We start from the raw sequence: 13,824 nt of genomic DNA, 5'->3' as shown, positions 1-13,824 counted from the left end.
ATTATATATTAAATTTTATAGAAATATATTATAAATTATATATTACATTTTATAAAAATATATTATATGTTCTATTCTATAAAACATATTATATATTAAATTTTATAGAAATATATTATTAATTATATATTACATTTTATTAAATTATATTATAAGTTCTATTCTATAAAACATATTATATATTAAATTTTATAGAAATATATTAAAAATTATATATTACATTTTATAAAATATATTATATGTTATATTCTATAAAATATATTATATATTAAATTTTATAGAAATATATTATAAATTATACATTACATTTTAAAAAATATATTATAAATTATACATTACATTTTAAAAAATATATTATAAATTATATTTTACATTTTATAAAAATATATTATAAATTATATATTACATTTTATAGAAATATATTATAAATTATATATTACATTTTATAGAAATATATTATAAGAAATATATTATAAGTTATATATTAAATTTTATAGAAATATATTATAAATTATATATTACATTTTAAAAAATATATTATAAATTATATTTTACATTTTATAAAAATATATTATAAATTATATATTAAATTTTATAGAAATATATTATAAATTATATATTAAATTTTATAGAAATATATTATAAATTATATATTACATTTTATAGAAATATATTATAAATTATATATTACATTTTATAGAAATATATTATAAATTATATATTACATTTTATAGAAATATATTATAAATTATATATTACATTTTATAGAAATATATTATAAATTATATATTACATTTTATAGAAATATATTATAAATTATATATTACATTTTATAGAAATATATTATAAATTATATATTACATTTTATAGAAATATATTATAAATTATATATTAAATTTTATAGAAATATATTATAAATTATATATTACATTTTATAGAAATATATTATAAATTATATATTACATTTTATAGAAATATATTATAAATTATATATTACATTTTATAGAAATATATTATAAATTATATATTACATTTTATAGAAATATATTAAAAATTATATTTTATAAAAATATATTATAAACTATTTTCTATAAAAATATATTATAAACTATTTTCTATAAAATTACATTATTATACATTATATTCTGGAAAAATATATTATAAATTCTATTCTATAAAAATATATTATACAGGATGTAAATAAAAAAAATCAAGTGCTAGTAAGTCAAAATCTATTGTTTGTACGGATTTTAAATTTAGCAGGGGGACAATTGAAATGGAAATTTTTAATGACCTTGAACCATGGCTTATACACAGTACAATTTTACCTTTTACCTCACGATGTAAATTTTCGTGCTGTGGGCACATCCGCGATTGACGGAGAATTCGCTAGATGATTGCATTTGAAGCAGAAACCTTATAATTCCCATCCATTCCCATTGTACCGATATCCATTTCCGCCCCATTTCCGCCCCATTTCCATTCAAATGTCTTCAAAACATTCCAAATTCCATTTCATATTAAAAAATATGACTACTGTCGTAACGCGTACTAGCGGATAATTTTTCTATTTAATTCTTATTCCCTTTAATGATTTAGATGGCTACTTCATAATAAACTTCTTGTAAATTGCAAAAAATTTACAATGGATTAAAATATTTGTATAGTGCGATTTTTAAAGGAGATGATTATAAAAACCACATTTATATCGTACTTAATCACAACAGTTTTCTGGGTTGCTTGGCTCAAAGTTGACTTATAAGATGTGTGAAGTTATTATTGAAGTTGATGACTAATGATCAATGTTTTTCGATGAGGAAATGGAAAAACATTACGCTTCATTGGTTTAGGCTCTGTTCCTTTCTTTCCTGACTATTGGTCAGCTTTCAAACGAAGTCCATCAGTCATGCTTGACCGCTGAGAAAGTAACCCATTTCCGCCTATCAATTTCTAAGGAATCACCTTTAATTCGCGCGAATCTCGCCTTTCTAGCACCATTAATTACTTTTAGAATACTAGAAACGTATTTGAAAGCCCGCCAGTTTTGCAATTTCAAAAGTCAGTTAAGCCGAAACAGACATTAGCGCCATCCATTAAAAGTTTTTAGAACTGCATAAGTTTCTCATTTTGCGAAATGTAAAAGATAGAGGGCGATAGCGCTTTCGTTTTCTAAAGATTTCATATTTTTAAAAGATTTAATTTTTTACAAAATATTTATTATTTTATTAAATATAAGATTTGAAAATATTATCCATTATTGAGCAATTTGATTTGTTATTATCAAATATTTATCGTAAATTCTAACAGTCACATTATTTTTCTAATTATTAAGATCAGTGGCCATATTTTTATAATTTTTCTAAATTCCTAAATGCATCATGCATTTTAGGTCTACCGACGCTATTGAAGTGCGCACCTGTGACGTTTATCCTTCCTCCCTTTCGTGCCCGAGGATCACCTCCACATAGACTATAAATACCATCTTGATGTGCAAAGTCTTTTTGGTTCACATTTCGGGTAAAGTTAACTACACTGTGTCAGAATGTATAGCCCGGTGTACCTAGTAACAGAGACCATACCACCGGAGGCCTATCATTATAGTGCCCTACGCCAGCGTCCACCTAGCCCGGACAGGTAACAAATACAGCATGGGTAGTAGTACCCTACTACTGATGATCGCACCTTTGACGCAAGCCACTCAACCCAGCAGAAGGTGCAGCAATGGGTGGACCAATTCCCACTTTGCACACAGCAGTGGGATTAAGAGTGAATGCTGTAGCAACTCCAGCCGACACCCTACCTACGTAGGTAAAGAGTCAAACCCTTTGGAGAGAGCTCCTATAGGGGAACTACGAGCACACAGCAGCTCAAGTAACCCGGCACAGCTGGCACCGGAGATCCCGGTGTGGCTCCAAAAGGACGGGAAACAGGACCACCGTGCCCGAATACGGAGGCCCTCCGCCCCACAGCAGGCTACCCAATCCGCCGAGGCGGCCAGTTTGCACGGACCCTCTCCGTTAGCCTGAGCCGAAGCTCAGTATCCAGCCCAAACCTCACCGAAGTCGGAGGTGGAGATAGGACCATTTGGGCCATCTCCCAGTGCGCCACCGCCCTTATGGGTTACAAGAGTCGGACCCCGACTCCCCGGTAAAGCCACCAGTTATTGCACACTCTAACCCATTTAGGGCCTACAGCTGCCTCTTGTTTTTGTTTTGTTTTTTTTTGCGGATAATGTAGACCTTATCACGTAGATAGCGAGGGTATTTTTAATTTTGGACGCAAATGAAGATTTCATTTCTTAATTTAATTTTAAAGTTCTGGAAATTCTTCGAATTTAGTAACGTCTTTTACGTTTTTTGGGTGTAATTATCGTCGCCTACACTGCGGTTTGTTACTAACCGTTTGTTTCGGTTTTAGCTCTGTTTCAGTTATCACACGTGTTAGTTTTAAACGTATTAGTTTTGAGTCCGTGTTAGTTTTCAGCAAAATAAAATTTAAATTAGCATGTCTACAATTGAAGTATTTTTCGCAAGGAATCTATTGCCGTTAAAAATATTTTTTGGAAATGAATACTTAAGGAGATACAGTTAATTTAAAATTATAAACTTGATGCGTATGGCTTGGTACTGTCCTCTAGGCCGCGTTATAGATGGCCCAAAAAATATTAACTTCGTAATTTCCGCGTCAAGTTCTACATTATCCGCCAAAAAAAAACAAAAAAAACCATGAGGCCGCTGTAGTTTAATTTTGCCCAAATTTCTTGTAAACATTATTTAATACTCTTTTTTTGAACTTATTATATCTACCATAAAATGTGTAATTTTTTATTTCAATGCATAAAATAAAATCGATAAATAAATATCTGTTTTTAAATCCATTGTTTTATAAGCCTATTTTTTGCGCGGGAAGATCGCCTATTTGTTACCATGACATGGCATGACGACGCATTCTTTTCGCGTCAAACCTCGAGCCAATGAATTAGAAATGTCGTGTTGCGTCTTACACTTGACGTAGTTAAGCCCCGCCTTTTTCTCGACGCGCTTTCGTATCACCGTCCCAATGGAACCTTAGACATTCCAAGCGTATCTCTTTAGTTTCCTGGTGACACCTAGGAGCAACAAACACAAGGAGAACGCAGCTAGCCTTTAAACACGCTAACGAAGGGTTGTGTACGAAATTCATTGGACGAGCGTCACGAGCCTTTACGCTGAACGTTTTACGGGCGGGGGGGAGACAATTTCCGTTTTTTCCCCTTCCGACGGCAGCAGGCGCTAAAGCGTCTAGCCAATGAAAAATGTATACAAGAAAATCCACGACTTTTGACGGGTTGCGTTCTCCTTGTGTGGGGTGTTGTGTTTGTTGCTCCTAGGTGACACTAAACGTAGATTTTAAGTCGAGGTCTTACCAAAAAGTGTAAGAGCATTGCAGTAGGCTAGACATCACCGTAACTGAATATATCATTCTAAATCATCATTGGTGAGTATCTCCAAGAATCACTCATGGAGAGGGGTAAGATATTTGTCAAGTCTGTGGACTTTGTACTGTATTGTCTTTTAAAATGGGATTTTTTAACGAAAACTTTCAAGGTGGATATTTTTCGCTTGTTCTGTAAAAAAAGTGTACACCTTTTACGTGAAATTAAACTATTAGCTGGTTCTGGTGGAGATAATTACTCTACACCGTGAATTATTCGTCAAGGGTTGAGCATTGGGGCTTTACATTACACTCCTGAAGAGAAAGTGTACAAAGATTAAACTGATAAAATCGTCTACTTATCCAGAATTTATCTGATAAAACAGCCACAGGCAGCCATTTTGGGAAAACATTTTCACCCCGACTTTAAATATTCGCCACCACAGAATCTGCACTACTGTTATGCTACATATACTAAGTATTTTTCGTAAATTAAACAAAAATATTTTTATTTCGTACAAAGTAATTGACAATATTTTACACTGGAAATTATACAGTTAAATTAACTACGGACTCCCAGAAACTATAATTAACAATAACAGTTAATAGTATAAAAGATTTAATCATTTCTCCGTTGTATTTTCAGTTGAGGTAGTCGTTGCTTTAGTAGTTGTTGTAGGCTTAGCCGTCGTGGTTGTTGCTGGTTTCATTGTAGTAGTTGTTGCAGGTTTCATTGTAGTAGTAGTGGTGGTTGTTGTTGTTGGTTTCCTAGTAGTAGTAGTAGTGGTTGTAGTGGTAGAGGGTCTTTTTGTCACTTCCTCAGTTACTCGGGCAGTAGGAATGTTAGGAATAATGACCACGCTACTTTGAGTAGTACTCGTTGGAGGTGTTGCTGCTGTGCCATTAGCTGAAATAATTTATTCAGATTTAATACCCGATTTCTTATACCTTTTTTAAATTTGGAAAGTTATTTTACACTGTTGTAAAAACAGTTGTATTTAAGATGGGGAAATCATAAGGTGATACTCGTTCATATTCATCCGTGTGACTGTTTGTCAGAATTTATAGCCCGGTGTACCTAGTAACAGAGACCCTACCACCGGAGGTCTATCATCATAGTGCCCTATGCCAGCGTACACCTAGCCCGGACAGCTGCCAAATCCAGCATGGGTAGTAGTACCCTACTACCGATGGTCACACCTTTGACGCAAGCCACTCAACCCAGCAGAAGGTGCAGCAATGGGTGGACCATTTCCCACTTCGCACACAGCAGTGGGATTAAGAGTGGATGCTGTAGCAACTCCAGCCTACATTCTACCTACGTAGGTAAAGAGTCAAACCCTTTGGAGAGAGCTCCTAAAGGGGAACGACGAGCACACAGCAGCCCCAATTACCCGGCACAGCTGGCACCGGAGATCCCGGTGTGACTCCAAAAGACCGGGAAACAGGACCGCCGTGCCCTCATACGGAGGCCCGCCGCACCACAGCAGGCTACCCAATCCGCCGAGGCGGCCAGGTTTCACGGACCCTCTCCGTTAGCCTGAGCCGAAACCCAGTTTCCAGCCCATACCTGACCGAAGTCAAAGGTGTGACTGATTACATTGTTGATATTGTTATACTAAAACTTTTATATGAGCGGTATCTAATTTTCGATTAATTCCTACAAATGCACACCCACCAAAGGTACGCGTTAATTATGACGATTATAATAACAACATTCTCGCCAAACTCCGACTGGGACTTGAACTAAGTATACTTTATCGTTCTTGGAAGTAGTATATTTTGCTTCGGGCATATTTAGACACTAGGAGGCTCTGTGCTGAGAACTTAACCTAGATTGCGCAACAGCTTTGAAAATCAGTTCGGTGATAATTTTTCCTAATTGACATACTTATTGTTATTAATATAAAAGTCCCTAGATGACTTGGGCCTAGGGTGAAGGTAATCCCTAGAATTGTTGAAGTGTTCCTTAAAGAACACGTCGGAGGTTATATTTCCTTTAAATTTCCCACAATATGAATAAATAAATAATAATCAGCTAGGCTAATACCCAAGGCACCATCTTAGGCCCAATCCATCGAGCGACTTTTAATGCCTATAAACAGGTGGCCGGGTTACACTGCGTAGGAGGGTGGTGGCAAGCCCTTCATGCCACGCGAGCCAACAGCTTCCTACACTTACTATTACCATTAACCTCAACAAGTTTTTAAGCCAGTGGGGAGATAACTTGCAAACTCAACGCAGAAGGAGTTTTTCCGAGTTTTTACCCAGTGCCACAAGCTGGAATCGAACCCGTCTCCTCTTGCTGCGAGGCTAAAGTGCTAACCACTCCGCCACCCCAACAGATTGCATGAATCTTCTTTCCCACCGTCCGTTATGCCTCTTTAACGGGAGTAAAAAGTGTAGATTCCTGCACCAGGTTTAATAGAAGCTTGGGTTTATTGTTGCTAATTACAAACAAATCACAGCACGTGTTAATTAGCTCATAATTTTACAATTTAGTTTCTACTATCTGTAATCTTCTAGACGGGAACATATTGGGTTTCCACAATGCTTTGGGGACATCCATTTCGTCAAGTTAATAAGTTAGTAGTGCCAAAGCATTACGAAGTTGCCTTTTTAAAACCTGGAAGGGTTTTTCTTAACCTGTCAAGTGTGCTCTAATATCCCTTTAAAGTGCTTTTTTCGTAGCGTCGTAGGCATACGACATAGCTAAGCCCCCTCCTTAAAACGGCTGCCATTACATTTTTCTACGTCATAGATCACGTACGAGGCATAATACCGTACTATCCCATTAAGCAAATAATCACGTGACCGCCATTGGCGTCATAATGTCATGGCCACCATAAACTTGTTACTATGTCAACGAAAATACACCACACCTTTTGAAGTTGCATTTCCATTGGGCAGTTGATAGTAGATAACCTGGTAGACTACAGGCTGTGGGAAAAGCCTTGGGTAGGGGTTGAATCCGTGTCCAAATGGTTGTTGACCATGAACGTTATAGACACCTTGAGGTCCACGGAAGTACGTCGCTCCCGAAGGAAGTTGGTTGAAACCTCAAGTAAAAGAGACAATATAATTTGGTTCCAAACAACATAATTACTGTCTATATATAGTTATGTTCCATAAATGTGTCAGTTAGTCAAAATTATTACTGGGTAGCTATGTGGTGTGACGTTAAATTGACGTCAAACCCAAAAAGATAAGAACCTCTAGATACCTTGGGTTTTCTTGCTTTTAAAATTAAGTTCTTGCAAGATTGGTAAGAATTCCTTCAATCTGTCTGTGCTCTTAAAATAAAGTTCTTGCAAGATTGGTAAGTATTCCTACAATCTGTCTATGAATTTTAAATTTCTTGCAAAATTGTTAAGAATTCCTGCAATCTGTATGTGTTTTCAGCCGATGATTTCGTTGCTCAACGGACGGGCAACGTGACGTCAAAACCGCAAGTAAACAAAACCCGTTCAGTAAAAACCGCAGACCGTTGAGCTCAGCGCTGAGCTTTTATAGAGTTACTAAACGCAGTCCAGATATGAAGCCGGCCAAAAATTTGGGGTTTATCCCAGTGGCGCCGATCCCATGGTGGTGGCGGGGCCGAAGCCCCCATTGGTAAAACCACCGATGTTAAAGGCCATTTACTTTTAAGCATCCGTAGCAAGAAAGTGTTGCAAGCAGCCTCATTCCAAGTTTATTAGTGAGCTTCGGCCCCCATTGGGAAAAAAAGCGATTGGCGCCACTGGTTTATCCATAGATATATGAAATAGTATAGATCCATAATTCTACGGGGGACTGATACGGAAGTGACCGCTAGCAGACAAGACAACACGTATTTTCTGAATGCGCTACGTTATAGCGCCATCTTCCAACCAAAAGCAAAACAATGACACTTCACTTCAACTCAACGTTACTTTAGGGTTATCAACATTATTACAAAGAGTATAAAAACTACGTAACCTAGAGATATAATGACGGTCGAAAGCAGTAAAGGAAGTTGTAGCAACCGGGGGGGAAGTCACTCAGTGAATTTGCACTTCAAATTTCGGTACCGCAGCGCCACTACGGCAGTTTTAAGTGGCTATCATTTTGATTTAGTTCAACATTCTTGAAAATTCCTTAAGGAATTGGTTACCTTTAGGACTTGGCAACGTTAGAGAACAAACGCCTTATTCTTCACTTTTTGAAAATAAACACCGAAACAACGAATCCACAAATTCTAACTAAAAAATCACGAAACAGTAACCAATTACTGTCACTTTTTTGAATTGACAGATATTAGACAATTAAATATCCAAAATGCCAAATTTAGCACATCCGCAACACCGTAACTGCCATTTTTCTCCAGTTTTATTATTTATTGTACTAAATACTGCCGTAGTGGCGCTGCGGTACCGAAATTTGAAGTGCAAATTCACTGAGTGCCTTCCCCCCCGGTTGCTACAACTTCCGTTTACTGCTTTCGACCGTCATTATATCTCTAGGTTACGTAGTTTTTATACTCTTTGATTATTAGGCCTAATCTACCTGTTTTTTTTTCAAATGCTAATTTTGGCCACCGATAGATGACACTATTACGTACAGCATCTAGAAAATATGGGTTTTCTGCTAGCTGTCTTCTTCCATGTTCTTCCCACGGGCCTGTTTACGGCGTAAGGTATCTATGCTATTTGATATATCTGTGAGTTAATCTAGCAATGACTTTCAGTAAAAAGTTAACACGAGGAAGATTAGCAACTGACACACTTATTAGAAACTTAATTGTAAACTTTTAATACCGTTAAAGGGGAATCCACTCCCGACGTAGGTGTTTTGAACAGTGGGAACTTGTAGAGATAGTTCTGAAATTCCAGTAAGATTCAATTCCGGTAAATTGAAATTATTGAAGGGGAATCCTGCTGGTAGTCGTTGAGGTAGTTCTGGAATGGCGGTCAGGTTCAATTCCGGTAAGTTGAGATTGGTAAATGGGAATCCTTCGCCACCACCGTAGAATTGGTTGAAGAAACTGGTAACCTGCGGAGGAATAGATGGTACCTGGGGTGCCGGTTGCGCCTGTGGTGGTGGCGGCGATTCGGGAGCCGGTTGATTTGGGGTTAAAGATGGGAACCCGTTGAAAAGTAAAGGGTTGAATGGCGATGACTGTCCTTGCTCGAAACTGTTGTAGTAGAAAGATTGAGGGAGGATGGGGTGATTCGGAGGCGCTGGCGCGTCTCCCGCTGGGACGGGTGTCACTGTGGCCGTTTCAGTCTGCCCGGAAGACGTAGATCCGCCACCGGAAGTGGTGTCAATTGAGGGTGGTGTTGCCAGTAGCGGATGCAAACTGGGATTGAATGGTCTCTGAAAATATAATCGTGGTTATGAATTATACTTAAATGATAATCCAAATCCACGGGGGCAGTCATTGAGTTGGGAATAAATAGAGGTACAACTAAATCTTTTTGGCGCGGGACCAATTTCGTTCAATAAGGAGACTTTATCAACTTTATCGTTCTACCGTGTCTCTAGTGGTAGCAACTATATTGCAATTTAATTTTTTCGCGAATCTGATGCGAAATTGAAATGTATGATTACTCGTAACCAACAAACCTTTGAAATTTTTTAAAAATAATTTTATTCTGTCAACACGATCCTTTTTAACTCAAGTTACGGTGAGTTAGCTAATATTTATTTATTTTTAGCCATATAACTTTACAAAATATAGATGGCGCTACCGCCTAATTATAAAGATGAATTTCGTACAGTTTTATCAGAACAGGTCCCTCGTAAACATGGCAACCAAAATCGTTATTGTAATTCTAGCAGTATTATTCCCAATTCAATGGGGGTAGTTCACAGAATCATTTGATAAATTCGACCCTAATTTCAGTTAACTTCTCCCCTTCCAGAGGCATGTGATACTGTTTAACCATCCAAGGGATTTACTTTCTTTATATAATTGCACGCACAATTACTACATACAATTTTCCAAACATTTTATATACTCCCTTTAAGCCAATCACTGAAAATCGACGAAAGATTGTATCGCCGCCTACTGACTGAGTTTTAAACCAAATGTGTGAAAGCTGTCTGCTCTTTCAAAATTATCTTGAATAAAAGCTGATCGTTTCAATTAAAGGGCAAAGCAAGTGGCCATGTAGGGGGGCGCTTGATTTGGAACTATGTTTTCTTCTACAAGTCGTAAGTTGGTTTTACAAGGAGGATTTAATACAACGGGAAAACCTTATTCTCCTTGGTGTAGCCACGTGGCGCAATTTCGCTCTGATTCGCGAAATTTTCGATTTTTCTTAGCTCACGACCCACGAACGCAGGATTTACCCCCCTGCATGGTCACTTGCGTTGCCCTTTAAACAACATTCATATTCAAAAGTCGTCTGCTATTTCTTCACACATTTAGTTGCGGGTATTAAAATAGATGGCGCTATCTCAGTAGCGGCCTGAGCAAGTTTTTCTGGTGGTGCGAGATCTCATTGCGAGGTCAGGCGTTTCGGTCTTGCGGTCAAAAGTTATTGGTCCCGTCGTCCCGATCCCGTTTCGGCGCCCCCACCTATGACGGCGCCCGGTGCGGTCGCACCGTTCGCACCGCCCTAGGGCCGGCGCTGCTATCTTTTCTTTAGATGTCGCTAAATTTCAAGATACAAATGTAAGCGACGCGGCGTACTTACGAAAGTTGGAAAGGGGCCTACATCATCCCTGTGAATATTGAAATAACTGTACTGCGCTTGCGAATTCGCCTCCACAAAAATAATCGCTAAAATTAAAAGCGATTTCATCCTGAAAAAAAATAAATAAAAATATATATAAATAAATAAAAGTAAAAAATTATGAATGTCGTCATAAAATTTCCACACCCTTTTGAATTTAAAAATATCTATTTTTTAGGGTTCATTTGTTTCGATTTGCGTCAAATGGAGTCAGAGGTAGTTTTTCTAGACAACTCCCAGAGATCGAGAGAGGGATTTTACCCGGCGGGGAATCTCTTAATCCACACCCTTATAAAATAAGATCCAACTGGCTTATAACCACAGACGTAGCTCGGTTAACGGCGCCACCGAAGGCAGAGTCGGGGGGTAAAGTTTACTTTCCCAGCCGACTATCAAAAGATTGGAACACGCCTGTTTTTTGAATGTCACGGAAAACGCTAATTGCGTGTCGGTTACGGTTACTGGGTCAACCTCGATTTCTCCTGCCTACGTTTTACGGATTCAACCACTGAAATGGAAAATGGTTTCGATAGATAACAGACATTTCGTCTATTGATGAAAGTGAAAAATATCTTAACGTATTGTAGTTAAAGAGAGGAGGAAATTTTCTACCGATTTCTTGTTTCTTTTCTGTTAACACGAAATTCTAGTATTTAATTTGCGGTTTCTTAAAATCGTTCTTTTTATTTGGCAAAGAGGAAAAACAGAAAAACGTATTCTTATCATTCTAGTATTCAATTTGTGGGGATTTTTTAAATCTTTTTTTTTGTTTGACAAAGAGATTGGTTTCTTAAGAAATAGTGTTTTTTTGCGAATGTTTAAGCGCAATCTTTTTTATGTTCGGATCACGATCGATTTTTATTGTTGTTTGCACGTTTAATTTCGACTGTTAAACTTGATTGCGCCTCGAGTGATCACCCTGACTTTTAAGTAATTTTTTTATTCCGAAATACTTCCTCCGACATTCCGACTGACGACATTTTCAAGGTGGCACAGTTTTTTTTATTCCTTTCTCCTTATATAGGAATGATCATTATATATAATTTTTGCTTTAAGTTTAATTTTATGTGGTCAAACGTTTTATCTTTAAGTTATTTGGGTACAATTTAGCCTTCAGTAGGTTTTTAATTGTAGAGTAGTTACCATAAAAAATTAATAATTAATCGGTTTTAAATAAATTTAATTCAATTTAAAAAATATCACTTTATTTTAAGTTTAAGTAAATTTAAATTTAATTCATTTTATAAATAATATAATTTCTTTTTTAAGTTTAAGTAAATTTAAATTTAATTCATTTTATAAATAATATAATATCTTTTTTAAGTTTAAGTAAATTTAAATTAAATTCATTTTATAAATAATATAATATCTTTTTTAAGTTTAAGTAAATTTAAATTTAATTCATTTTATAAATAATATAATCTGTATTTTAAGTTTAAGTAAATTTAAAAATATTATAATCTCTGTTTAAAAATTAATTCGTTTTAAAAATATTATAATCTCTATTTTAAAATTAATTCATTTTTAAAAAATTATTATAATATCTATTTTAAAATTATTTTTAAAAATATTATAATATCTATTTTCCAATTAATTCATTTTAAAAATATTATAAATCTCTATTTTAAAAGCAATTTATCTTAAAAATATAATAATTATATTTTAAAACTAATTCGTTTTAAAAATATAATAACTATATTTTTAAATTAATTAATCTTAAAAATATAATAACTATATTTTTAAATTAATTAATCTCAAAAATATAATCGGTATATTCAAATCATTTTATTGTGAAAAATAAAATTACTTTTCTTAATAGAGAGATTAAAACGCGTAGGCAGAACATGTAGGACTTTAGACGTAGCTTTATTGCGTATAAACTACATTTTGTACACTCCTATAAGTTCTCTGTAGGCGTTTTCTAGTGTAGTTTTAATCTCAGTTTGTCTGACATTGTAGACGGCTAGGAGGGGAGTTTTAAGTTTTGACCAGAAAGCTGTTGCGGGCTGTGATCTCATAGACAAGCTAGAGCTGTATAATGTATTCTCAAAAATTGAAACAAGAAAATAAATTCGAACAGTGTGCTCTGGTTTCGCTGTTTACGAAGAATCGCCCGAGGAACTGAGTTTGTTACACCACTTTGCCAGTTATTCATACCAAAGAAGAACTTCACAAAAAAATTGTAAACGAGTTCTGGTTATTATTTCTTTTTATAAAACAAATTTTCGAGGGGGTAGTCACTATAAACATTTTCTACGCGTTATATTACTGGTTTCCGAAAAACATTCCAGTGATTTCTCACAATTATTTGGAGATTTCTAGTAATTTATCATATTTTTCGGTGATTTCCAGAGAGTCATCACAGTTTTGGGTGGTTTCCAGTAATTTATAATATTTTTCAGTGATTTCTCACAAGTATTTTGAGATTTCCAGTAATTTATAATTCTTTTCGGTGATTTCCAGAGAGTGATCACAGTTTTAGGTGGTTTCCAGTAATTTATCCTCTTTTTCGGTTATTTCCAGTGACTGAACGCAATTATTTGGTGATTTCCAGCAATGTATCACAATATTTATGTGTTTCCATTAAATTATCACATTTATTCATTGTTTTTTTAAAGGGAGTAGAAACTTAAAAACCCGATCTGTTAACAGGTGTTAAGACTTATTTTTGATGTAACAAGCGCCAATCACCCATAGTGAAATTCTTTGATAC

General features: G+C 35.3%; 1 protein-coding gene across 1 annotated transcript; it reads right to left on the bottom strand.

Annotated features, from left to right (window-relative positions):
* Positions 1-4,943: 4,943 nt before the first annotated feature.
* LOC149949322 (uncharacterized) lies at positions 4,944-11,180 on the bottom strand. The gene is made up of 4 exons (XM_090169195.1): positions 11,073-11,180; positions 9,189-9,747; positions 7,281-7,472; positions 4,944-5,308 (listed from the first exon to the last, which is right to left on the bottom strand). The coding sequence occupies exons 1-4, from the start codon at positions 11,178-11,180 to the stop codon at positions 5,037-5,039; spliced, it is 1,131 nt and encodes a 376-aa protein (XP_090025321.1). The 3' UTR covers positions 4,944-5,036.
* Positions 11,181-13,824: the final 2,644 nt, after the last annotated feature.

The sequence above is a fragment of the Leiobunum rupestre genome, chromosome 3 (assembly GCF_980474605.1).
Source record: "Leiobunum rupestre chromosome 3, qqLeiRupe1.1.hap1, whole genome shotgun sequence".
Taxonomy (NCBI): Eukaryota; Metazoa; Arthropoda; class Arachnida; order Opiliones; family Sclerosomatidae; genus Leiobunum; species Leiobunum rupestre.
This window is presented reverse-complemented; position numbering and strand designations above follow the sequence as displayed.